Source organism: Ptychodera flava, chromosome 6 (genome assembly GCF_041260155.1).
Source record: "Ptychodera flava strain L36383 chromosome 6, AS_Pfla_20210202, whole genome shotgun sequence".
Classification (NCBI taxonomy): domain Eukaryota; kingdom Metazoa; phylum Hemichordata; class Enteropneusta; family Ptychoderidae; genus Ptychodera; species Ptychodera flava.
This window is the reverse complement of record NC_091933.1, coordinates 25151606-25179299: the sequence shown is the minus strand read 5'-3', so window position 1 is coordinate 25179299 and position 27694 is coordinate 25151606. Positions and strand designations below refer to the sequence as shown.

General features: G+C 37.8%; 2 protein-coding genes across 5 annotated transcripts in view; both read left to right on the top strand.

The window, feature by feature from the left end:
- LOC139135303 (sarcolemmal membrane-associated protein-like) overlaps positions 1-20511 on the top strand; it is an 88687-nt gene extending 68176 nt beyond the window's left edge. Inside the window, exons 17-27 of one of the 2 annotated variants that reach the window (XM_070702643.1) lie at positions 5555-5680; positions 7697-7759; positions 8359-8421; positions 8810-8872; positions 10175-10237; positions 10625-10771; positions 13189-13272; positions 14589-14664; positions 15478-15637; positions 16397-16531; positions 17356-20511. In XM_070702643.1, coding sequence (XP_070558744.1) covers positions 5555-5680; positions 7697-7759; positions 8359-8421; positions 8810-8872; positions 10175-10237; positions 10625-10771; positions 13189-13272; positions 14589-14664; positions 15478-15637; positions 16397-16531; positions 17356-17469 — 1094 coding nt within the window. In that variant the 3' untranslated portion in view covers positions 17470-20511. The remainder of the gene's footprint in view (positions 1-5554; positions 5681-7696; positions 7760-8358; positions 8422-8809; positions 8873-10174; positions 10238-10624; positions 10772-13188; positions 13273-14588; positions 14665-15477; positions 15638-16396; positions 16532-17355) is intronic. The other variant, XM_070702644.1, reaches the window with a different exon arrangement.
- A 3238-nt stretch (positions 20512-23749) lies between these two features.
- The window catches only part of LOC139135296 (filamin-C-like), a 150517-nt gene continuing 146572 nt past the window's right edge, over positions 23750-27694 (top strand). For 2 of the 3 annotated variants that reach the window (XM_070702636.1, XM_070702632.1), the window contains exon 1: positions 23750-23970. The gene's annotated coding sequence lies outside the window, so the exon portion shown is untranslated. The remainder of the gene's footprint in view (positions 23971-27694) is intronic. The other variant, XM_070702628.1, reaches the window with a different exon arrangement.

The window sequence follows — 27694 nt, the reverse complement described above, 5'->3', positions numbered from 1 at the left end:
AATGATTTATCACCAGTGACATATAACAGTAAGAGATTTCATTGTTAGATGGGTTGATTGCCAGCTCTTGTTTTCCCTAATCTGTGCCATTTTCAATGTCTTACATAACTGCTGTGGGAAGTCTACCGGGCATCATTTGTTTACAAGGTGTTCACACAGTAAGCATGGACTGTACACAGGTACTGCTAATGCATATGCAGTCTGGAACCGTTGTGTAATTCAGGTATTCCGGCTTCTGGATAGAGTTTTTGGACAGTTGAATACACAGGTGTGAAATTCTGATTGTCGTTAGTGTGTGTATATACCTGGCGTCCATTTCAGTAAGTGACACCAGCTTTATCTTGGACAAGTTGTGTTTCCATCACAAGTTATCATGTATGAATGTAACTTGTCTGGTAATTTCTTGTCTCAGCCAGAGAAGATAATTCATGCTCGTCTTTTCTTTCCATTCCATTGCATATATCAGTCAACCCACATAATTTGGCCATGTAAATTGAATTTTCTCAGGGGTTTTATTGAATGTTTTTGGGATCACCAATAGTGGTTTTAACATAATGTGAACAAGGTTATGTCAATATTGTAGCAGATTTTAGACAACACAGAAGCAACAAAACAAATTCAACTTTGAACCATATTGAATGGCCTATTCAGAGTGCCAGTGACATCCCTGAATTAATACTGCAGACAATGAGCTTAACAAACTAAATCAGGGTTGAACAACTGGCAGGTAATCGGAATATGGCTTCTTTCTGGCTGTATACTAGTTTATAGGATAATGTATTATGTTAGATTGAGATTTGCTATGTTTTTATATGTCTTCATTAGATTCCTTATGAGTTGTATTGATCCAATCTGTTGCTAAGAGAGTAAGTTTATTAAATGGTAAATATCGATCACAAATCTAATTGAGATGCTAACTATATAGATACGCACATGGCCATGCCAACATTACAAATCATGTGGAATCCTGTGTCAGACTCTTACTGTTATTAACTTGCTGTATGAAGTAAATGATCTTGCACTAGTTGTACATTGCATTTCGTTTGTATTCATTGGCTAAGTTGTATTTGAAGATTCAAGGCATGTCTTTCTTAATGAATATCACCAACAACCATCACAACAATGGTAAACAGTTTAAAACACATCACTTCAAAGTGTGTAACATGCATTAGGATCAAGACATGTAATTTTTGTGGTTTCTTGAAGCAGTGTGAGAAATGATCATGAGCGTTAAGTGGACAATAGTTAGAGGTGGAGTTTGTATGAAGTTACAAAAACGCCCTGAACAATAGACATCAGAAACCCAGCAAATCTATTGTTCAGGAGTCAGAAGTGAACAAGTGGATTCAAGGACATGTTCTTTCAAATATGCAAAGCAGTTAAAAATTCATGCTTTTGGCATTTTGGTCTGGTTGTTCCTTGTAACCAACTCTGTCATTAGACTTTGCAGTCACTGCTTGGTTGCCCATGCATTGCTGCATAGGTTTTATCCAAAACATTGGTTTTATCACCGATCTCTTTTAAAACAGTAAGTAGTCAACAAATTCTGTATCAGGTGAAACTGATTTGTGTCCATTTGGCAATATTCATCACTGTTGTATTGTACATATTTTTGTGTTTTGTGGATTTTATAGATGAGAAAATGTATTATGATCAATTTGGTTATTATTAGAATGTACCATGTTGTAAGATGTGGTACCATGCAGAAAACATAAAGGGCATGCTTCACCATCCTGGATTGAATCTTTTTTTGCTGTGTTTCAGACATGATTCTCTCATACAACATTGATATGGAATGTTTCACAGCAGACAACTTCAACAAAGCTTTGTGCTAGCAGTGTCACTTTGTCACCATGTGTAAATGAGGTTAATACTCACAAAAATACTAATTTCAAGATTCATACAGTGTCATGCACACAATCTTTCACAATGAAATCATTACTATGAAATGTAAAAGATGAATCAGTAACCCTTTCTTGCAAAGTTTAATTTCATGGAATAAGGTAGAGTGAATAAGGTAGAGTGACAAAATCATATCTGCTGAAGACTACAATACATAAACGACAGCACTTATGAATAAACACTCCAGTAATTTGTTAGCTGAAATAATGTTTGTTGTTAGCACTGTTTTGATGAGTTTATCCTTAGAAAATATCAGTTACCCAATTACTCATCAGAATTAAAAGAGCAGAAAGGTTCAGTGCAATCAAAGTGAGAGCTACCTCAAAGAGTTTCTGCAGACTAGTCTTTACGATGAACGGAGTCTGTCAAAGAGGAATTAAGCAGGTTTTGTGTTGATTTATTTCTCCAACGGTTACCACAGCAAGGTACAAAGTCAACAGAGAACCTAAAATCAACAAAACTGATCGTAATTCAGAACTGTGTAGGTTTCTATGTGATACTTCTTCATTTTAATTGGTCTTTTGAATTGTTGATAATACAGGTATGCAGACTTTGCATTCCTTTGCTGCATGTAAATGGCAAGACAGATTGTCATGTGAAACTGACAATATCAAGTTCACAGATGACAACCCTAGTCGTCATCATCACCTATTTCATCTCATCATTGATGAGACATCGCGTCAGTGTTCTGTACCTTTGAAATGTTTCACCAAATGACAGTCTAAATTACCCTGGCTTCAATCATCTTCCCTTTTTTTTCCACTTCCCCCATGATAGCTCCCCCTTGCCCCAATAACATCAGTTTATTAATTTCTATAAATAGACCCACATAGCTCTATCTTGTGAGTGGATTGTTGTTTTTCTACCTGACTGACGTATGGGCAGAGCCCAGAGTACAGTCAGCTCCGTCAAATGTCTCTGGAGGATAAATAAGCCAGTCTTCGCGTCGGAGAAATTATCTCGTCCTTCACAATGGGGCAGTTCAGCAGTTTATGCTGTTGGTATCGTATTTTGTTCACCTTTGTATGATTCCAAACCGTATTTTAATGTGATCTCCTTGGTAACACACAGCGATGGCAAATTATCTGTGCTTGCCCCAGGCATTCCAGTCACAAATCCATCCCTTGGCATTTTGATCATCTTCCATGTACAATGATATTGTGGTATTGATAGGTTTCGCTTGAACTGTTTTCTGTTGCTGGATTCATGTTGCAATTGTCATCATACAAATGATACTAGCACACCTGTAATTTGCATAGCTTGCCACCCATCTTCATCAACCTGATGATGATTTCGTCTCCATTGCATCAACACATTTGGGAAATGCTTTGTTATTGGGTTTTAATCCATGTCCTATGTTGTCAATTATGTCATTTTTGACAGGTTCAGATGTGATGATGTGCCCAGAGTGTGTGCAACTTCATTCCTGTAAACATCCATCAGTCATTCCTTGCATCATGATATTGAAAAGGAAACATTTGTGTTATTTGCTGGGTATATTTTTGAGAACTTCCCTCAGTAATAGCTGTATTATTTATTTCTGTACTTCTGTACTTGTTACAACAGCATCATAAAAAATTGATAATTTCCAAACAAGAAGGGACAGCTGTATCTAAATAGTGTAGTGATATCATTTCAACTCATGAAAGCAATTATGGGGAAAATCTTAATTTATCCATAAAGAATCTGTTTGTATTTGTGGATAGGTTTACCAGGATTGCTGTAATTACTGTCAAAATTGAAGTTTTAGCTTTGTGGCTGATTGGGCAGTCAGTGTAATTGGTTACTAAGCCAGTCCAGTCGGCCTAATTGGTCAGTGTGATTGCTCAGTGATAATGTGATTTGCATAGCATAATGTCCTGGTTTGTTCAGCAGAGTGGCTTATATAGTGTCTCCGTTTGTTGGCAAAATGATTGGTTGGCCCAATGTCTTGTTTTGTTGATTCAGAATTGTGTTTTGTTAGTTAAGTGTTACTGTTTGATGCATGGCCGAGGTTAGTCATTTCTGTATCTTATTTGGTTTAGCATGGTATGCCATAGTTTTCACAATTCATGGTCACCACCAATGCTTCGACATGACACTCATGCTGTTCAACATAGCATTTTATGAAATTCTAAATGAGCTCAGCAACAGTTGGTCTCTAAATTGTCAGGTCTATGAGCAACATTTTTTTTTTCAAAATTACATGAATATTCAGTGATATTGGTCATTTTACCATCAAGGTGATTTTGTGTCTTGAATTATTTTTTAGCACTACTGATTTGTCAGCCAACTGGGGCTGTATTTTGTAGGCTGTTTGTCAACAAGGTAGGCTCTGGACTGGGTTTCTCTGTATGGTCAGAGCAGAGATTTTGAATGTGGAATTAATCCTCTCTCCTCAAATATCACAGTGAAACTTACTAATTTTGGGGGGATGTCAAGGGTAGAAGACAGATGTTCAGAAAAATGCTACTCAAGATAACTTTTCTTTTGATATTGTGGTCATATTAGTTTCTAAATATTCTCACCCAGTCATATCACAAACCGTAGGCTGCTCTTGAGTCTAGGCATAAACATCACTACCTAGAGTTTTATCTTTCTCCATCAATTTGAATCGTTCTTGCTGCAAGCTTGTATACTTTTCAACCTTCCATTGTGTGAGAAAAAGAACTAGCACATGACCGTGATCCAAAGAAATAATCACTACCTTGAACCATGTGTGTGGGGACCCTTTGTTCAACCATAGACAGTGGAGAGGGAATGGTTCTGTGTCTATGGTTCAACAAAGTAAACCGTCCAACAAAACTCTCAACACTTGCATTCTCTGCAACAAACAACTGGCATGTTGACTGAGTGCAACTGCAAACACTGCAGTAATTCCTCAGTGTGGTTTTAATTTGTTTGTGGAATTTTAAACTTGTTGAGTTTCAGAGGTAGCCTAAGTCTGTTTTGACAGCCCAAAGCCTCTTGGAATGTTCAAAAAACAATGCTGCTTTTAGTCTCGGACCTTAAACAGTTGTATGCTGAAATTACTGAGCACAATAGATAATGTCTGACCTCAAATTAAAGAAGTGAATGTGAATGTCATGATATTTACTCGCAGACTTGGTCGCCAAAATTGTTAACCAGACTCTTTCATTTGACCTCTGATAGCCAATGAGCTTTAATACTCGGCCACAAATGAGAGGTCACTGCCCCTGTGTACACCTGTCAACTCATGATTGGGTGTCTTGTTAGGTAGCTGAAAGTATATCAAATTGTCCGGCGGAACTCAAAGCTGCATCGGATCTGCTGAAATAGATAGCCACATACTTCACTACATATATTTTCTCAGGATGTATTTTGCATCAGGCAATTATCGGTGTTAGTGATAAAGGTATATGCACTAACACTGATAAGCTGGAGTTTAAAAAGGAGCTTCTATTTACAACATGGTATAGATCTGAATTTCTGTCGTGTCACTTTACCAAGCTCCCATGTTATTCTGACCCCTTTGATGATATATATTTACACGCTGTCACTCCGGTAAAGTTTTGGGATTTTTTGAAATATTAGCAAAATCTGAAAATGAGATTCATTCAGGTACAAAGAATGCTAAATATGACGTCCATATGGACAAGACCAGATGTCATGAAATTAATGACCTCTCCTTTCTTTTCCTTTGTCACCACAGATGAGTTATCTGAATCCCAGGAGGCGACTGAGAAAGCACTACATGAGAATATGCAGCTGAAAGACCAACTTATGGAAGCCAAACAGGAAGCCAAGCACTCAACGGCCCATGCTGTAGATTTACAAGGCAAGTCACCCAATCCCATTCAGTTACCAACAACACACCCCTGAACACGGTTGTATGCTTGAGCCTAATTGTTTGATTACTGTATTTTGGGGTTAGGGGTTAAAGTAGCGATAAAGATAACCTCCCTCTTCCAGTTCACCTAATATTGATTTATGAATGTGAGGGGTTCCGACCATATGCTGTTGGTTTTGTGCAGTATTCATGAAACAGATCAGTTGAGTGAACTTCAGTGTTGCTCCTGAAGCAGCAGCTTGAATGACAACTGACTCTGACTTCAAGGTTCTGACATCGATTTTTATATTTTGTGAAAGTCATGATTAGTTGTAAATTTCAATGTATTTCTGAGTAATTTTTTCAGTCTGTAAAATGCTGTTCCACATCCTACTCCCATCATGTTGAAATTTCCGATTTGCAACTCCTCAAGACATTCTGTACGTATGTGACATCTTATTTTATTTGGTGATCACTGAGTTCCAGTCCAGACTCAATTCATTCCACTGTAATAACATTGCACATAATTTGCTATGTTTGCAAAGTCAATAATGTACACACAATAATGTACACATCAAGATACTCTGTGGAGAAGAATGTTAAAATGTCCATATTTTCTGAAAAAAATAATGAAAATATCATTAAAAGTTACAGTTGTTGTCTCTTTGAAGATTGCATATGTAAATAGAAAAATTCCAGCCTCAGAAATTGAACACCATATTTATGAAATTAATAAGGGTACTAGCATATTGAGACATTTCCAATATTATTTTACATGCCAATAATGACAGTCCATTGTAGGGGTTATTTGTGTTGTCTTCTACAGGCTATACGTTTTCCTTTGAGATTTTTTAAATTCAAAACTGGCAACCAATACAATTCTTTAGAAATTCACCAGAAATTTCACCAGTACGTAATCTTTACTCCTAGATATGTTTGGCATTTTGCCAAATAATTACTAGATGACAAACACTTCATATTCATTAATTTGACCGGAGCAAATTGGTTTTAGAAAATCTCATTACTGAGATCCAATTAATCCTGATAAACAATGTCTGATGTTTTGTGTGTATTCTAAAGCACGGCTCAATATGCCCTGTAAATGCTCATTTTTCATTCGACTAAAGAATGATACATAGCATAAGTTGATTGAAGATATGGAAAGTCTAATGTATCTCAGCGACATCAATACGGATTCTTATCAACTCTTCATAATTGAAGGTCCATAAAGCAGTGACTTTTGATGTGTTTTCCAGTACACGTTTATCATGTTTGTGAAATGCAGCTCCGTGTTCTTATTCCCAAACAATGTTGAATTGCCTAGTGTTCAACTTCTCAGAGCAGCCTTCTGTGTGCAGTATCTAATGTCAATGCTGGCATCTGAATTTTGGTCCAGACTAGAATTTATCTGTAAATTTACAAACATTAACCCTTTGAATGCTGTAATTTTTCCCGCCAAAATTTTAGTGTAACATTTAACAATTTTTATGAATTTTTCTGTAATTTTTTTGATAATTTTGGACCAAACAGATATCACATTTCATTTGCTACAGTTTTTCATCAAAATTTTGGCAAAATCTGAAAATATTTGACTGGGGTACATTTTATAAAGGCAACAAAAATTGACTTTGGCGCTCAAAGGGTTAAAAGAGAAAAATAAATCATCTTCATGCAGTCTTATATCATTTGACCAGCATTAGATAACACTTATCTCCGTCAGAAAATACAAATTTATTTAAATTTTTCAAGCTCCTGCAAGACGTTTTGCAATTGTGTCAAATTTCCATTCACAAGCTTCCTTTTTTGCAATTCCTAAACACTTAAAATAATAATTTAATAATAATTTGATAAGTTGGCAAGACTACTGTTTTCTGCAGTTAATCATGATCTACTGTCTTTCCCAGATCATGGTGATAAAAAACATTTGAATTTCATACCAACAGTTTCATATTCCAGGTTTGAAAACAAATCAGCAAAGTTAGATGAAAAAATCTTTCATATTTGTTTTCTATTCTTTGTGTTCAGAACAATTGAACAGAGCGGAAGCCTCAGCTAAAGAAGTCCGAGAACAGATTCTTGCTCTTAGAGGTAAGATTTACTATCATTCAAAAACGTCTTTGACCAATTTAGTGATAAATAATTATTGATTATTGATTGAATAATGAGTTTAGTTATTAGTCACTCTTCATATGTAGATATATTGATCCTTGGTATTGATAAAGAATTACTAGACAAATGATAGAGTAACAAAGTATGGTACACTACTCAGATATGATTCAGAATGCAGCTACAAAGCAACATGATGATGTTTGATGAAACAAGAGGTTGTACAAATAATAAGTACCTTTATCACATTCTCACCAAGAAAATAACTTTTACATAGTATCCTGGTGGCCAACACAGTCAAAATTGTAAAATAACGGCCAGTGTTGCCGACAAGGAAAGCCAATATAACGTACTACTGATTCAATGGTGTTCTCTTTGAGGAAAGATAATTTTTGAGCTACATGTACTGGTGAAGGACTGACATAAGAAAATTTCAAGAAGTTTAAGAAGTGACCGTACTTTCTTTATGGACTGTAAACAGTAAAGGTTGAGAAATCTTGAAAGTTTGTGAACTCACTGGCAACAGCATAAAATTCTTTCAACTTCTGATGCATCATTGATCTCTTCATCATCACAAACAGATCAACTCCTTGAAGAACAAGAGACTGCCAAAGTCAATTATAAAGAAGCTGAAAATCTTCGAAGTGAGTCTGGAGTTGTATTTTTTGTTTTTGTTTTGTTTTGTTTTGTAGAGGTTTGATATTTTCCTGTGATTCCATATTCCTCAGTAAAAGTTTTCATTTGAGAGACGAATTTCATTTGACCATTGTTACAGTTCACAGACACGCCACAAAGCAGCTCAAGTAGGACGCACAGTTAAAATGATCATGTCATAATATATACTTTCTGATGTAAACCTCAGTGAAAGGCTATGTTTGTGATCTTTATAATACCATATTCCACTTACCTTGATGTTCCTTCTGATGTGTACTTCACAGCATTTGCAAAGTTGTGCTATTTTCTTAGAAGTTATTTTGCTCATGTGTGTCCTGAATGTCAATTTTCTTTCTCATTACTTCAATCTCCATCAAGGTGTATTGGCCAAGGAAAAGGAATTCCAGAAACAGAGAGAAGTAACAGTGGATGAAATTAAAAGTAGGTGTCCATCAGCTGTCTACACTCATAAAGTTTAACTTTCCAAACCCATGACAGGGTGAGATGGGCAATGTATTGAGAGAATGACAACATAATTTTAAAGGATTTCTTTTTTCTTGATTTGAAATATCTACAGTCTGATTACGAACATTATTATACACTTGCGTCTGTAACTATGGAGTTTCATTGTACAGTAAGTTTCGGTATCAGGAGACGCAGAGTCCAATAACTTTGACGCGGAGTTGAATAACTTTAGGTGTTATTGGATGCTATTTGACCTTTGACCACAAAACACCTTTACATCAACACGGAGAAAAAAAAGAGAAAATTTCACATTTTTTACAAAAATATATACTTCTTAGCATTCAGTACTTCCCAAATCAAATCATGGTCAGTCCAAAACCTATGAATTTGAGTGAAATTATACTACTGATGTACAATTTCTACCGTGTGCACTGCTTGGTCAGCGTGGGTTGAAATTTTGTTCTGCGCGCTTAGCGGACGCACTCAACATGTTCCCAGTCTGCTCGCAATCGCTCAGTAAAGTGCGCGACAAGCATCCAAAAGACACCTTAATTTCAACTTTTTTCTCGTAAAGTTGGACTAAAAGGTGTATAATAATAAGGTTATTCCCAAAATACCAGGATTTATGTCCTTGTACATCGTACGCTTCGGTATTGTCCTCGACGCTACGCGTCTCCGACAATACCTCCGTTGCACGATGTACTCGGACATAAATCCCAGTATTTTGGGAATAACCTTATATTACTTCAGCACAGAGTTTTACCCCTATTGAAATTAAACTCCTACCACAAAGAGTCTTGAAGACTATTATTTCCAGTTGTCCGCAACTTAATTGTGATAGGGGCGTATTTTCTTTCTAGTGTGCCTCGATCTTGAACCCTGTAACTGTTCCAGGAAGTTCTTGAACTTCATGCTAGTGTGAAATCATGTTTATAAACATACACACACAGAGAGCTGTATGTGGAAACTTAACTTTGTGAGTCTCTGAAGGTGAATGTACTTCACAGCATTTGCAAATTTGAAAACTATTTAATGTAATGATGACACTTACTGGAGAGTTTGAAGCTTCAGTTATTTACATGTTTGTTTGTTGTGCCATTTTCTTAGAAGTTTGTTTTCCTTGATTTGAATAACACTAAACAACCTCTTACAGTCAGTATGTCAAAATCATGTATCCAAATCACTGATTTTGTTTTGTCTCAACATTAGCCCAGCAGTAGCTTGATATTGAGTGCTGTCTTGATAACTGATATATGATTGGTCTGTGCTTCCTTTCAGAACAATTACTTGATGCACAACAGTCTGCCAAACAAAGTCACAATGAGACTGAGCAGCTCAGAAGTGAGTATCTCACAAGCAGTTGTCACATCTACACACTCAGCAGAAACTTGCTGAACAATTGCACATGAAAGCAAATTGTCTGTTTCAGTTATTTCTAATGGTACAATGTGGTCCTTTTAGAGAGAGTAGGAATCACTGGTTGTCACATATACATCAGAGAATCAAAAGTTAGGCATATTCACAGTATTGGTGTCTGTATCTGCATGCAGAGAAATCGTAATTTGTCATCAGGTGCTTCTGTGTGAAAACTTCCTTATCTGCAAGATTCAAAATCCAAACTTTTGTTTTTATGACTATCTGAATTTCACAAGTTCTGCTGCCACCCAGTGTTCAAACACCCTCAACTGCTCTTTCCAATGAACCTTTCACTTCACTGTGTACTCTCAGGTCAGTTCAAAGAGCTGCAGTCTTCATTGGACAAAGAGAAAAAAGAAAGACACAAGCAGACGCAAGAAGCCAACCAAGCTAGCAAAGCTGCGAAGGAACTACAAAGACAGACCAAAAAGTATGAAGAAGAAACTACAAGGAATAAAGGTTGGTTGATGGCTACCATAGAGGGAAATGATAGCCTAGCAAGCTGGTGGATAGCTAGTTGTAGTCAGAGAAACAAGTCTAGCTTTCCTTTTTAGTGTGTGGGGAAATGTGTTGCTGTCTGGTGAGTTGCAGTGCTACTGTGACAGTAATCATAGTCTAGCTACTGTGACTGCAATGCTGGTCATGTCAACAGTCATGAAGAGAGTTATGGGCTAGCAACAACCACCACGACAATGATAATGGATAGCTTGTGTTTGTTTAAGGTACCGTTCAGTTTTTACGGCCGGGGGGGGGCCGGCAAAATCCAGGGGGGGTCATCAAAATTTTGGAATCCGCAAAGGGGGGTCATCGCTTTTTCACTGGTAGGAAAGGGGGGGGTCACCACATTTTCAAAAACATAATACCAACAATAAAGTTCACTTTATGCCATTGCCATGATCGACCCTCTTTACCGGCGGGCCGCCTTCGGCGGCCCACTACAATAAATATACATTATGTATTACCCATGACCCTCTTAACGGGCAGACGCCTTTGGCGGCCCACTCCAATAAGGTTTACTTCATGCAATGGCCATGATCAACTCTCTTACCGGCGGGCCGCCTGCGGCGGCCCACTCCAATAAATTGACTTTATGTAATACCCCACTGCAATCTTAATGGCCGTGCGCCTTCAGCGGCCCTGTCCAGTAAAGTCTACTTTATGCAATAGCCATGATCGACCCTCTTTACCGCAGGCCACCTTTGGTGGCCCACTAGAATAAAGTTGACTTTACGTAATGGCCCATGACCCTCTTAACCGGAGGGCTGCCTTTGGCGAACCACTCCAATAAAGTTCACTTTATACAATGTCCATGGACATGAGTTGTCTATGGAAATGAAGTTAAAATTGCCTTACAGTCGTTCTAATTAACAGACGTTTCAATGGATGTGGCTGAGAAGTTTGTGCACTGGCATCTCTGCTACACGAATAAAGTGCGCCGCGTACCGGAGTTCAAATCCAAACCTGCGGGTAAATTTGACATATGGGTTTTAGTTATTTTTAAGCGTGGGGGGGGGGGGGGGGGGGGGGGTCATCAATTTTTTTAGTCTGACAAAGGGGGGGGTCATCTTTTTTTCACGAAAAATGCAGGGGGGGTCTATATTTTTTTGAACACCGGCGACAAGATTTTGCCGGCCCCCCCCCCCCCCAGCCGTAAAACTGAACGCTCCCTAAAGACAGATAGACAAACTCACATGCTTTTATGAAGTGAATGATGGGCTAGTGTGTTTATAGCTAGCTGATATGAAAAATAATGAAGATCTAGTAGGTGGTTAGTTGCAGCGAAGGGAAGGATAGGCCAGCTGATGGTTGGTTAGCTTTATAATGAGATTCGTTAGAATCATTTGCTGGTTTTCAGTGGATTTTTAGCTAATGGTAAGGTAATGAGATGCTGGTCGGCTGGTAGCCAGCTGATATCAAAGATATCATCATCAACCTTATAGTTAGCTAATCGGTAGCTAACTACTATGAAAGGAATAGTAGTTTATGGTGTATCGGAAGGACAGTAGGCTGTATAGTTGATTGCCATCTGCAATAAAGGAGGCTAATCGTGGTACTGGTTGATAGCCAGCTCTGGCTTGTGTGAGAAGAAAGTTATGAGTGCAATACATTGGATGCTGCATTTACTTTAGTCAATACATTTAATCGTAGATTATACACCTTCCTATAAAGTTTGAGCATTTTTTGGCATTGTCAAAACTGTGTGTTACTGTGTCATCCTAATGCATCCCCAGTATGTGTTTTGTTCTCTTGTTTCAATCAATTTTCTGTGACACATGTTCTGTCAAAAGTTGACAACTTCATTTATAATCGCCCCCCAAGATGAAAGATGTCAGGTTTTGCCATTTCAATTTGTTACCGCTAGCAATGGAAGAGCCAGACAGTCAGAGGGAGTATTCACAAGAGATTGGTGGCAGTATGATGCATAATTTGCTGTCATCAGTACAGTAATGAGTCACTGATAATGAAGAAATTTATGAGTGAGGAATTTAGCAAGGACTTCTACTTCAAATATTGTTCAAATACACTTAGAGTGACTTTTTTCATATCTTTACCACACGCCAGATTTTTCAAGAGAACTTCAAATTCATCCATTCACTTCTAACTTTAACTGTTGGACTAACAGATCTCAGAGTGCCACCTCTCTTTACCTCTGTTGTCTAACATTCCTATCAACACTAATCAAAAGTTGAGCCATGATGGCTTGAAATCCAAAAGAGTTCGAGAAAAACAATATGTATCCTTGTCAACTTACATATTTTCAAAAGTCAGAACCAGTGTCACACTCTGTGCTAGCGCTGCCGTTATCTTGTCTATTTGTGTCTGTACAATCCACGTTGTCACCCAGAGCCCCATTTTTTTACCTTCCCTCTCTCCAGACAATGCTGATGATACAGAGAATGGCAATAATGAAGACTATGACGACATCAATCAGCAGTCTCCCTCAGATTTTGACATGCCAGGTTATTCATCACTTCCTTTGGTTTCAGTTGTTTTCATTTTTGAATTATTTTCCCCATTTTGTTTTTTTTCTTAATGTAGTCCATCGATTTCATTTTCTTTTAAAGATAGCCTGCAATCTCAATGCCTGCTTCTATCCTTGTTCATTTTCTTACTTTGCCTTGACAGCATTCAGTATAGCTTTTCCACCGTAGCCTTATCTTGTTAATGATGTTATGAAAATTTAAATTATAAATTCAAATGTTAAACTTGCAGTGGTTTTATTTTATCTACTCAAAGATATTCTTTGTACCTTCACTTTTTCGGCTTGTCCTCAGAGTGCAGATTTGTGTGGAATCAGCTCTGTGTGACTATTCTCAGAGTAATGCGTACATGGCATAACACACATGTAGCCTTTCAGTATTGTGTGTGTGTGTGCTTGTGTGTGCACTGAAGGCGAAGCATGAAACTCATATGCACTTCTTATAACAACCAGCAACACTGCAGTTTTAGATCAGAGTGATCTTTTTTTTTCTTCTTCTGACTGCCAAACCCAACCTTTATTTTTTTCTAAACTGAAATCTACCATGTTTGAATCAATCCGCCATGTCACCAAACTATGGGACATGAGGTGACAAACAAAGTTTAATCTAAACTCTGCAAAGACGTTTGAGACCTTGTATAAAACATTTTAGAAGTCAGGGGAAGCAAAAAAAAGTGAAATCTCAAATTAGGAAATTTTATACTGTCCTCGTCATTGCATCAGTTGGACCCAAAATCTGACAGAGTGGAGAACATAACAATTATCAGAATTGTTCAGATTTTTCTAGCTTGATGCAGTGTTAAAGCTTAAACTCATTTAGGAGAATTGCCAAAAAGTCAATCACACAAGTGCCAATATAATTCTTTAAAGTCTTATATGGGACCAACGGTAACATCCGAGTTCTCTTTACACAATGTGCACTTCAAAAAGTTCCTCTGAACACTGCTTATTCTGTGTAGCTTGGGAAAACACACCGCAGAATCATGGCAGTGTCACTTCAAAGGCATATGGAGTAACTCATAGTGTCAGGAGAACTCTGAAATGTGCTGTAGTCTCTCACATTTCTTCGTTAATTTCTCTTCAAATTTTCAGGTCTCGTTTGTTCAGTCTCTTTTTTCACACATAGCATCACTCTAACTCATAATAGCTGAATTAGACTGTTTGCTAACCTTTTCACATCACCACCTGACTGCATCTTATTCACACATCCACTAAATGCATCAATATTTGCAGTCAATCCTCTGTCCATATTTCTTGTGATATTGATTCGTAATATGCCTCTTGTGTCGATTACAGCTGACTTGAACGGCCTTAGAGAGGAATGCACCAGCCTCCGGAAAAAGATTCAAGTCATCGAAAATGACCTCAGAAAGTATGTATTATCCCAAATATCATGCCACATTTCACACCTTCAAGTTCCAAACTCTCTGAGCGTTTACCTGCCTCTGTTTGTTTCGGTGGGTATGCTTTTGAGAACAAGCCCTACAACTTTCATTCATATCACAAAACAGAAGTTAAAAGAAACGAAACACTGAATTGCAAGGACAAATGTTTTTCGGGGCAAAATAAACATAAAGCAACTACTGTTCATTTTGTTAGTGACAGTGACATGTGATTGAAAAAAAAACCAACTTGAAAAGAGTTAATTACCTTGCTTGGAGCAGCTCAACCTGAACTATTGTGTATGATGTTATCTTGACAGATGTTTGAAGGACTGTGGAGCATATGGTCAAACAGCTACACTATGACTTTAAAACATTTGCATGATTGCTGACAACAGCCAGACTTGGTACATGTGTGTTAAGTCAAAGTGTTTCCCTGGTATTCTCATGTACCTGGTGCATCTTATCCAAATTTATGTTTCATCTTATGGGTGAAGACAGTGTTGAACCCTCTATCAAATGCCAGTGTTTCAGTGTCGTTTTCATTTACGCATCTGATTTGGTGCAGAGCATGAATGTAAAGCATTCATAATGGTAGTTCCAACAGATGTCAATACAATTGGATTTTATATAACAACGTCAATCATGTCTTTTAGAGGGGGGTTGTAGACTCATTCTGACAGTTTTGTCATCATTTGATAAAGATTAAAATCACTTTTTTTAAGCATATTCATGATGATCAGACAAATAAAGTCCTCACAACCGTTCTTTTCTTTTCTGATTCCCATCTCCTTGCCTTCCAGGTCCAAAAAGGACAATTCCAGGCTGACCCAGGACTTCAACAGATTACAGTCACAGTTTAAAGACCTGGAAGCGGAGAGAATCAAATTAGAAGACAAAGAGAATTCATGGAAAAAAGATTTGAAAGAAGCAAGGAGAGAGACGGACAAAGCCAGGAAAGAGGTAAATGAATCCAAATTGCATTGTCTCTCCCCCTCTACCAGCCATTCATTCATTTATTTATTTATTATTTGTTTGCTTGTTTGTTATTTTGTATTGTTTGTTTGGGGGTATGTTTGTTTGTATGTATGTATGCTTGTGTGTTTTAATCTTTGTTCATGCAATCTTGATAACTCTATAGGTCAAAAAAAACTTCTGTTTGGGGAAGGTCTAGTTATTAGCCACAGTTGTTGTGAGGAACTCGACAACTGTAGTTATTGCCAACAAAGAAATCAGTCCACAGTATAAGAAATGGAGGCAGCTCACATGGTTATAGTGGGTTTTAATTCGGCACTACAATTCTGTGTGAGACGGTTTTTGCTGAGAAGACATCCTATAGCTTTCAGCTATAATTGTTACTAAAAACAGCTACATGAGTTGGTGACTTTGAAATGTGTCCTGATGCCCAATCTAATCATTTATATTGTAAATACAATGTGTCTGTCTCACACACACAGTTATTTCACTGAATTTAAACCCACTGTATTTGTTCTGTGTATGCGCACTAACACACCCCTGCCCTTATGACAAGTGACTGATTTCCTTGCATCGGATAGCAGTTTTGCACGTTGGTAGCAACTCATGTACAGGTCAGACCAATTTGATGTGTCACTGCTTTATATGCATGAGAAGTCCAGTCCTTGTGTTATGAAAATGTTGAATCACCAAGGTTCTGTCTCAAACCTTGACCATGTCACATTTTACTTCCATGTCCCAAATCAGCTTTCAGAAGCCAATAAAGAAATGGAAAAGCTTCAGACGAAGTGTAAAAGCTGTATTAAAGAAAACGAGGATCTTCACAAAGAAGTGCAACAGCTGAAAATAGAAAATGAGAATGTAGGAGCCAGGGCCAACAAGGTAAAGCAAGCTACAGTTTTGTGTGAAGTGTTTGATTGTTTGTCTGCTCCAGTTGTTGTTGTTTGTTCAGTTTTTAAGGGCAGGACACCTGATAACTTGCAGAAAATTTGCATAATGATAATCAAATTACCATATGTGGTGTGCACGTGATCAGAAACAGTCAAGATGCATCGTATGACAAGGATGTGTTGGAGATTTCTTATATCAATGTCTCCACCTTTCCCAAAGAGAGATTTTAAGGTCCAAGGATAAAAGTGAAAGGTTCCAGACATAGTTGGGAAAAACAAACTATATATGAGAAGTCTTCAAAAAGTGTATTATGTCTTGTAAGGCTTTATGATGTCAGTAAATGGACATACATGAAGTACCCTGTGAAACAGGACACAAATTTCGGAAGAAAATATCTAGCGGGAAATTGAAACCTCACACGCGGCCACTTCTTGGATTGACATCAAGAAGCTCACTAAAATACCCCAATAATTTTTCAGTGATTTGTTTACCTATCAAACAGTGGCATACATATTTGATCCATAGTAGGTAGTTCATTCATTACCGCATTCGGGCAAAGTTTGTATGGTTGTGTGGTGAATGGAAAATAATTCAATGAGAGTCAAGGAAGGCAATTCCTCCATAGAATTGCACATGGTACATATTAAAGTCAACAATGCATGTGTAAGAAAACATTATGTATAGGCAGGTAGATTTGAATGTGTGAGATTTTTTAGTGAAAATGTCGCTTTTTAGTCAACAGATATTGTTAATCGTAGATGAAAAAGATCACTGACAATTTATTTCTTTTCCCCTTTTTTATTTCTGTACCATAGGTCACATCAGTAGTAATTCTTTCTGCAATAGTGTTATTATTCGCCATGTTATCCAGATTATTTTCCGGGGTCTTTGGAAGTTCAGCAGAGTCAGAGGACCAGACACTCTCATGATGACAATAACGATAGGTGGTGACGAACATAAACTGAACAGTATAATATGAGTGAAACGTATCATGGGATTGAGACTCACACTTGATAGAACAGACTCATTCAAGGTTACGACGTGAGCCAGAATGCACTCACAGTGGATGTCTTAAGGGCAAAGCGTCGATAGCAGCCGTCGTGTCGTGTGCAGTGGACAAGAGTACGTCATCAGAACAATTTTGACAGCGCTGTATCAATGACACACAACAATAGAAGCCCGTCGCATACAACAAGAGAGTAGTGGCATCCCAGTGGTTCAAAAGCCACCATTATGTCGTTGCGGACTCATTCCCCCATGAATCAAATTCTCCTATGGAAGAAAGAATGAATCAAACTTTTTTATCAGGTGGATTTTTTGTACTTTTGTTGATCTCTCACTCGGTCCTGTCTCAACACGTCTGTCCTCCCAAATCAATGATTCCCATTACGGAGATACGTTATTTTAGCACCAATATTTTTATACATTGTAATTAATGTCACAATCTCCAAGTATTTGTGTGTTTGTGTGTGTGAACTTTACTCATTTACTTTTAAGACAGAGAAAATGAGAAAAGGAGAGATAGAAAATTTACAACACTTCCTCCAGTTTCCGGTATGGAAGTTAAAAAAAAAATGGATTTTCAGGTTTTTAGTAAAATTACAGAAGCAAAATGAATGCTGTAAATGGCTTCTACCATCCAAGTGTAATCCATAACTGAAAAAATCCATCTTTTTGATATTTTGTAGACTTTTCCTTGTCTATATTTTGTATGCGAGTCACCTTTGATACAGTTACAGATGTATAGGCAATCTCAAACAATCCGTGCATGCTGTAGATTCCAGTACCAGTGTACAGAGTCCCCCTCCTCCCCTATCCTCCCTCTTCTTCTGCCTCTTCATAGTAAGTAGTGTCATGTGTCCTGAAATGTTGAATGTTATATAGTCGTTGAACTTGTAAGTGGTGGGAAGATTTTGTTTCCATAGAGATCTCCAACCTCATTCCCCTGGAAGCCATACTAGCAGTGCAGTTTGCAAGATCCGTTTTCACTTCAAGTACTATTTGTAAACAAATTTTTGTTTTCAATGTTTTTTACGTAATGCATTTCTTTCCATTTCTCTCCAACATTACACCGAATATGGTTTCAGTGAAACTTGTGTGAACTTCTCAGACCCATAAGAAAATAGATTTGAAAAAACAGACCTCCATTATGGAATCTGTTGTAGAAATCTTCAATTCAAACATTTAGGGAATCACAGTCAAAATTTCATGGTGTCCTCTCACTTGTGTCTCTGGTGTAGGTAGACATTAAGGAGTGATCTCAAATGGATGTAGTGTCTTTGTGAGGGGAGAGTCATATCTCTGGTTGGAGAGCACAGTGTGTTGGTGAATGTGATTGGTTAGCTAGGTTCCATTGTTACAGTGGTTCAGATTTAGGCCAGTAAGAAAGCAGAGGAGGCCGGTATAACTGCCTAGGAAGGTAATCAAGCAAGTACCGGTATGTCATCTTTGATGGGCGTTGAAGTGCTTCAATATTGGTAATTAGGCTGACTCAGAAATGTTTGGGCACAAAATCAGAAACTAATTTTACCAGTGGTAGAGACGTGCTGTCCGCAGTTCGGTCTCTGAATCAGGAATGTACCCGTAGTGGACAGTGCCAACCACAACAACATGAGTGCCAGTATTGTGCTGTAGTAGTAGTGCCTCAGTTCCAGAGAAGACCTCCTGAGCATTTGGCAAAAGATAAAAAAAGTAAATTCTGTCATGGTATTGTAAGGAGCATTATATCACTTGTTACGTTGACATAACAATATCCACCTTATGGTCATGTACAGTGTAGCAGTGAAAGAGTAGACCCATTTCTATAAAATTCTTCACTTTTCATTTACCCAAAATTATATTTTATGTATATTTGCAGTTGCCTCAAAGAAACCAGTAGAAAGTACTTCCCAGTTCTCTATGATTCGTCTGGGAAACTCAAAACTATTATTTATGTTTACATGATAGCAAAAAATGGTGTACATTTTTTTTTTTTTGTTTGGTTTTTTCTTGTCTTTTCTCTTGAGTTCTGGTATTTATGCTAATTTAACAATTTTTTGACAGATAAAATCATTTTGTAGTAAGCAATATGTACAAGTTGGGTGACAAGGGGGAAACTGGCGAATTGCAGTTGTTGCATTGTGTTACACTTCATCAGTGACACAAGATCAAAGCAGTGTTTTGTATTCTGTTCTTTTTCCACAGAATCTCTCTCAAGTAAATCAACACGGCTGCATCTTGAAATCAGTATTATGATATTTTCATTTGACATAAAATACTCTCATTGATATGCAAACAATTTGTTGCCAAAGTAAATACTACCATGGTACTTTTCAGTTTGAAATACTGTATACATGAAGTTCATAATTTCTCTCTCCTTTTTTTTATCCCACACAAAAATAATTGGGTGACGGAAGATAACCTAGTTGTGTGGCAACATCTCTGCCTTGAGCACAAGTAGTACTATATGAAGACTTAATTTCCTATGTAGCTAGATTTTCCTTTTAGTTAACTATCCAAGTTTTGTTGAGTCAGTGAGAAAACAAACGGTTTTGGAGATATGTACTCTGGGGGCGTCCCACATTGAAATCTGTCCCCTCTCTGAACACTATAGGTTGTTTTCTTGAAACCATGTTGAAACCGAGGGAACTTGATTATTACATGTACCATGTAGGTCAAATCATTACCCAGTGTTTGATTTGTGACTTTACAATATTATTTTGAGTGGGTTTATTTGGTAATTGTATTTTAAACGATTTTTTTGGCAGACCCGTATTTGCTCACTGATTTCAAACAGCCCTGAATCAGTTTTGTAAATAAATGCAAACAGAAAAGCATAGCCCTGTTGAAACGAAGAATGATAGTGCTTTTTTGTGTTTGTTAATTTTTAGTTTTTAAGAATATAGCTCAAGCTGAATAAAAAAAATTAAAAGCCTGTAAAAAGTGAAATTACTAAATTTTACAATAAAATTACAACCAAGTTGATGATTGAACTCTCATGCAGTCTGGTGTGTTTTTTTCATTCTACCTCATACTTTTATAAATTTTACAAGATTGCATATACACGTTTATGTGTGTTTGTATGTGCGCTTTTGTTGTACAACATATAGTACAAAACTTTGCACAGTGACCCCCAATTTATAATCTTTGTTTGGAAATAGAAGGGTTGAAGGTTTGCTTGAGGAAAGTTTGATTTAAAGTTTATCATTCATTTTTGGGGTGCGAACTACCTTAACATCAAAATATGTGTGATAACTTTGTAGTTGTGTAGTCTGTCTACCACATTGGACTGTGGTCAGATGCATTGTAATTGGAACTTTATATTCAAATATACACTATAATATCGTGCAGTGTGGGGACTACAGGTACACACATGGTAATACAAAGCTAGGATGGGTTGACAAGATCATAGGGTCAACCATCAGATCTTGGCAGGGGATTGCAAAAGAAAAATAAACAAAGAAAATTTGCTTGTAAAAATTTGAAATCTATGCTGCTTTTTGAACAAAACTATTCATGTGAAGTACATGAAGTAGAATGATGGGGGTGTATGTATACTATGCAACATACAAATGAAAACGTGAAATTTTTGAACATCTTACCACTCCCAAATTCAAATGATCCATCCCTGAACATTAATCCCCATAAATCCACTTTGCCATTCCATATCTCTTTCATCTCAAAATGCCTCCACAACTCAAAAATTTCATGTAAGTTTATATTGGCGTTTTTTATATATACACCTTCAGGTATTTCACTTTAGTGTTGCCAAGGTAAACAGCTAGACACTCAATTCGCACCCTTCAAATCATTACCCTGTACACTCGTCTTTTACGAGGGAATATTTTGGTTTCATGGACCATTGTTCATATAGCAAACAACCATCAATGGAAACCGCCCTGAGGAACGTAAAACTGACCGGAATACACTCAGACGGATTCTTTCCAGTGAAGATGGCATTGTCTCCCAAATTTATTCACCTTCTTCAAAGGTTCCAGGTGCGCATAGTCTTCAGAGTCCTTGAAAGATGTCGGAATAGAATAGTCAACTCTGCAACCGGCATCTTTTAATAGCCACAAGTTAGAGATGGTTGGTTTGAAACAACTACAGATCTACCATCACCTGAACCCATTCCAGAGGAATTAAGAGGTTTTATGATAAAAGAAGCCGACACAGAGACTTCCAAACCAGAGATGTCTCAGCTGGGTCCTTGATTTCACTTTTAAGTTCAGTCTTTGTGTTATCTTCAACAGGTGTAAGTGTAATGAGCGCCCTCAATGGGTTTTTTAATGTCTGTGAGACACACCTGTGTGAAACTCCACTTTATACTCTCCAAACTCCCAAACTTTTACGATCATAGGGTGTCAATTGCCAAGTGGACATGACGAAGGATTGAGCACGGTCCCTCCACAAGGGGGGCTATAACCAAAATTGTGTAATCAATGTTTCTTAGTGTCGCAGGACGAATCCTCCACAGTTTGACGTCACTAGTAAGGTTACTGTATCTTACAAAATATGTCTTTCTTCCCTTACCCTAACATTAATAAAGTCACAACTTCAAGTAACTGTTTCTTTAATTGTTATTTTCATCCACGATAAGCTGAAGTAATTTCGTACTCACGTATAAGTACTTACGCACTACATACGTGTGTTTGTTTCTATGTGCGTGTATGTGCATATGCGCGCAGTGGTACGAAAGCGAACAGAAAATTTAGCTTTGAACTGTTTACAGAAAAATAGCTAAGACCAGAGAAGAACATTGAGGTTTGACATACACAAATATGGGAATAAACTGAATATTTTGAAAATCGAAATAGCAGAGGCTATAAGGAGGTTAGCCACGTAGTTTGGAACAGTTTCATATTTGCGTGATTTTAATACATACTTTGAAAGGACGTTGCTGTGATCTCGAATTGCTGTCACGTCATACATCTGGGATTAAACGGTGAAATATGCTCCGTAAAAAGCTGTACCGCTGTTCAACCCCAGGAAAACTCATAGCAGGTACGTATCTGTCGTAGATGGCGTTTTTACATGTGAGAAGCCACTGGAGGAAAAATATTGCACGTGATACTTGGTAGTGAAAGATGCGCCTTGAACTCATTTTGACGGTTAAACTGCACTATTGACAGTATGGGTATTTTTTCACTTTGTTATTCACGACATTCTTTGTGTATATTTGTTTGCCTTACCTGTTTATAGTCTTATAGACATGAAACTTCATGTTGGTAGACATCTACTATGTCAAATTTGTGAATAAATTTTACTTTCCGTTCAAAAAATCTCGCAGATACCTAGGTATTTTCTTTTTTTCTTATTTTAAATGACTTTTTTCAGACAAGTTCGTTCGCTCAAAATATTTACAGTTATGTAGATTTGTTTTATTTGCAACTTTTGTTGGAATAAAATCATCTTTATCAAAAAAATATAGCGCGTGTGCGCATGGTTTGTGATTAAACATCGCCCTTACACTTGAACTGCGCGTCATTATGTGAAGGGGATCAAAGGTCATAGGCATTGCCAAAACGCAGATACAGAAACGATGGTCAAAATTTCAGAACTGTGTCACATAAATAATCATTGCAACCTCGACTAGTACGGTGGATTTCAATTGAAAGGAAGGGCGGAGGTTGCCCGGGAGGTTGCTTGCGCAGGGTAGCACGTAATTTTGGTCGCCATTGAGAGCGTGGAAAGATACTGGGAACTGCTGGATGTTCATGTTCCACGGATGGTTTTCTGCACATATTATCGTAACGTTGCTTGGATAGTCGTTCGAGGCGGGCGGCCGCATGTCGCCATTCACTTGGAAAAAAGAGCAGTGAACGGCGACCTGCGGCCGCCCGCCTCGAACGACTATCCAAGCAACGTTACGATAACCTGTTCCACGGATGGTTTTCTGCAGCATATCTTTTCTTACACTTCTGGAATTAACCCTTGTGAAAATTTTAACAATACAAACACAGTGCCTTTGTACATTCTTACCAGGCGAGTGGTTTTATTAACCTGAAGACTGAATCCGGAGCTGACTTGCAGAGAACCCTTTTATCGACTGGAAATTCAAGACGTCTGACGAATGCGTGCTATTTAACACTTGAATGGTTCAAATGCTGGCACAAACAAACCTTGTGTACAATGCATCGGATTTGATTAGAATGTTTACAGAAGGAGGGGGCGGTTTAAAAAAGCTCCAGTCTTTCATTTAGCGGGTACTCAGTATGAAAGGGTTGTCTATTCCCGTGTCTTCAGCTGAAGGGGAATCAGCGTTCGGATGGTTTGAATGTTTCTTGCCTTGTACATTGTAAATCTGTCATACACGGTCCGATTACCGTCGGCTGTACGAACATATAGAAGTGCAGCGTTTGTGTAGTCTACCTGAAGCAACAGTTGTCAACGACAACATCGAACTTTTCCCGCCACCAACGGTACGTTAGATATCATCCAGACTACATCAGGTAAGTCACTTTTATCGCAACCCTCGTTTCCTTTTTTCCTATTTTCCACCGATGGTCGTCCTTGCCAAAAAATGATCTGCCCGAGACAACCACCTGTTGCATACAAAGTCTGCTGAAGTACCTGACAAGGTGCAGTCATGCGTTGCGTTTGCTCACTATGTTACATCCTTCCATGGGGAGCCTTGCCCATCATCACAGAGCGAACTGAAACAACTAATTCTGGATGCAGCGCTCGTCATTTTACAATTACTGTTTCACGTTTTATCATGAATAAACTATCTTTTCTGACCTCTTGATCCATGATGTCTTGTGTTACCGTGATATGCAATTTAGCCACTAGTTGCGTGTATCGTTGTTAGATTTCGCAAAAAAAAAAATTTATACGCGACTTTTACATATGCAAGCCCAGTTGTTGAACTGTACACACTATCTGATATTAGGGTACTCACAGTTCGGCTTGATGTAAATTTCATTGTTTCAAAGTTAATGCTAATTAATGTCACATAAAAAATGTGTTTTTTGTACTGTATTTTCGAGTTCGTAGAAAAAGGCAATTTCGGGCTGCGAGTTAATCAAAATGAAAAAGACGAATGACTTTTCATCAATTACCCACCCGCAACATCGCGAATATTGTATGGTGGTGATATAGTCTTCAAATCTTGCAATTTGATGAGCTATGCTGCATGAAATGTTCTCCTCAACTGTTTCCTGTTTGCAATCATAATAATAATCATTCAACTAAAACACATTGAAATGTTCCCATCCCTGCCTTTTCGCTCAGGATCACGCATCAAGGCGACACGAATTTCTGTGTACCGTGTGGATATAGGAAACTATATACGTCGGTGCGTTGCTTTGTGCTTTTGTGTTTAAATGGTTGATGTGTTTAAATGAACGATTAATGCCAGTATTGCGGATGGACTTAAAATTTAACGACATTTTAAATGTATCACTACCACACATTCGTAAAGCGGATAATGTTTACATAAGTACAGTCTCGTCATTAGATAAACGTTACTGAGTAAAGTAAATATATTCAGTATTTTACATTCAGTGAGTTGAATAACGGTTCTGTAATGTGTATGACAAAGGATTCAGTATCGGTTTAAAACACACATATCTCTTTTTTCACAAGTCAGACTGTGTGTAAAATTGATATTTTGAATCCCTCTGCACAAAAATAGCCCTGAACTTGAACCTCGCTATCATTTAATCTCATCAGGCTCCACGTAATCTATCTCTCTGCCTGTATCACGTGTTATGTCCAATCTCGCGAAATGCGGTTTATATGTATGCGATGTCAATATTTACAAATTTTCTCAAAGCGCGGTTCTTGTTGACAGTCATTCCACAGGCCACCCAATAAGTATTACCATGGAGGTAGTAGTGAGTTTTCTCTGTCATTTTCTCTTCTTTCTTCATGCTCTGAATGATCGGAATAAATAAAATAAATGGTTTATATAACCTAACCTAGCCTCTGTGACTCTTTATTTATTTTACACTCCATTACAAGGACGTATATCTCTCATACACACATGCTGTAATTAATTAGTCAACACAACTAATTATGCTAATCCGTGGACTTATCAGAGGTTGGTCAACATCGGAAAGATAGTGATGTTAATGACCATTCCTATCTTTCGCGATGTTGACCAACCCGTAAAATCCCTGATAAGTCCACGGATTAGCATAATTAGTTGTGTTGACTAATTAATTACAGCATGTGTGTATGAGAGATATATATCCTTGTAATGGAGTGTAAAATAAATAAAGAGTCACAGAGGCTAGGTTAGGTTATATAAACCATTTATTTTTTTTATTCCGATCATTCAGAGCATGAAGAAAGAAGAGAAAATGACAGAGAAAACTCAGTAATACTTATTGGGTGGCCTGTGACAGTCATTCTTGAAGTTTCCTGTTTACGTTGCAATTGTAAAATTCAGCTCCAGGCTGAAAGCAAAGCAGAAACGATGTTGAAATAAGGGGAAAGCTGCACTCATACCTCGCGTAACCAAGGTAACTGTTTCAGTCGCTCCTGGGCCTGGAATAAAGACGTGGCCAACACACCTGTACGACAACATTTTGTCGTTATAAAACATTTCAAGAGGATCGTAAATATTAGGGATCGCAAGTTAAATGAATCTGTGTGATTAAATATAGAACGTACACGAAATCCATGAAACCGTCATTTGATGTTGCTGTCACTATGTAGTGATGATTTGAAATATGGAATGTGCATTCGTAAGTGAGACGAGTTTTGCTATAGATGGATAGAAAGAATCCCCTTTTAGTGACTGTCAGTCCAGGTGCGGCGATAATTGAAATATAGAACCTAATTTCAACTCATTTTCGGAATAGTGCAACAGCAATGTATTGATCCCTTCCATTGACAACGCATTTATGGGCGAGCCTGTCATTTCTGATTCATAAAAAAGTATCATTTCATCGAATCATTGCAATGAACAGTAATTCGGCATTTCGAAAAATAAGCCGAATCTCTATAGCCTTTTCATCTAAAAGGAAAATAGCGCAGAATTCACCATAATTTGAGATTTACAGCCAATCAATATTTGTCCAGCCTCTCCGGCAGTCTCTTGCGGTCAGATTTACTGTCGCCTTCGACCCCCCCCTCTCTCTCTCTCTCTCTCTCTCTCTCTCTCTCTCTCTCTCTCTCTCTCTCTCTCTCTCTCTCTCTCTCTCTCTCTCTCTCTCTCTCTCTCTCTTATATTTTGTATTATAAATATAATAATCTAGAACGAAAAGTAAAGTCAATACTCACATTATGTAACGGCATTTGACCCTTATACATTTTTATCTCACCTAGATAGGACAGGCGGGCTTGCGATATGCTGATGCCCTGAAAGATACATCAATGGGCCAATGGTTAGCCGATAGCATATAAAGTAATCAATCAATTAGATTTGACGATTAGTCCTTTCTTCGGTACAATAGGGAAACGGGGTGATGAGGTCGATCAGATAGTGTATGATAAGAAAAAGGGGTTCCCCGTACCAGATTCTTTTCGAAGTATTCGAAGTTGAGGGTTTCGGAATGCACAGTGCGGAGTTTTATGGCGCGCATGCATGTTTCGAATGTTAGGGAACCTCTCCGGACTCTATCTCATGCTACATTAATGACGCTCACAATTTTTTTCACGTCATCACATATATGATTAAACAATGGTTGTAAGGTACACAGTGATAATTTTACCGCGGTCACTGAACTAATGAACTGAAAGTTCAGGCCGAATTATTGGACTAAGGGACATTTTTAAAAGATAAGTCACGATATTTTACAGTTTCGCACTATTGTTAGGACGATGTCTTGTTCGAAAATAAGGCATTAAAGGCGAAGGACCTGGGTGTTATCGTCGAAGACTTGAGTGGCATATTTACGACTGTAGTCATCAGTTTATGGAATGTCTGTCCCAGTGCAATTTTTCGGGGGTGTTGGGTGGGTGTCAGAGAGTTCGTATTGCATTACGACATTACAACGTTATTTCTTTTTGCCTGAATGTGTGGGATGGCTTTTGCCGGATAAATTTTCTGAATAATAGTATAGTACGGCTCTTGTGAACTATTCTAGAAAGATGTTCAGATCTCTCACATGGAACGAAATTACGTTACACATTTTTTTTTTTTTTTGCATTCTTTTTCACATGAGTGTTGGTTTCGGAAAGGGACAGAAATCATCCGCATTCCCTTCGCTTGTATGAACGTAGTCT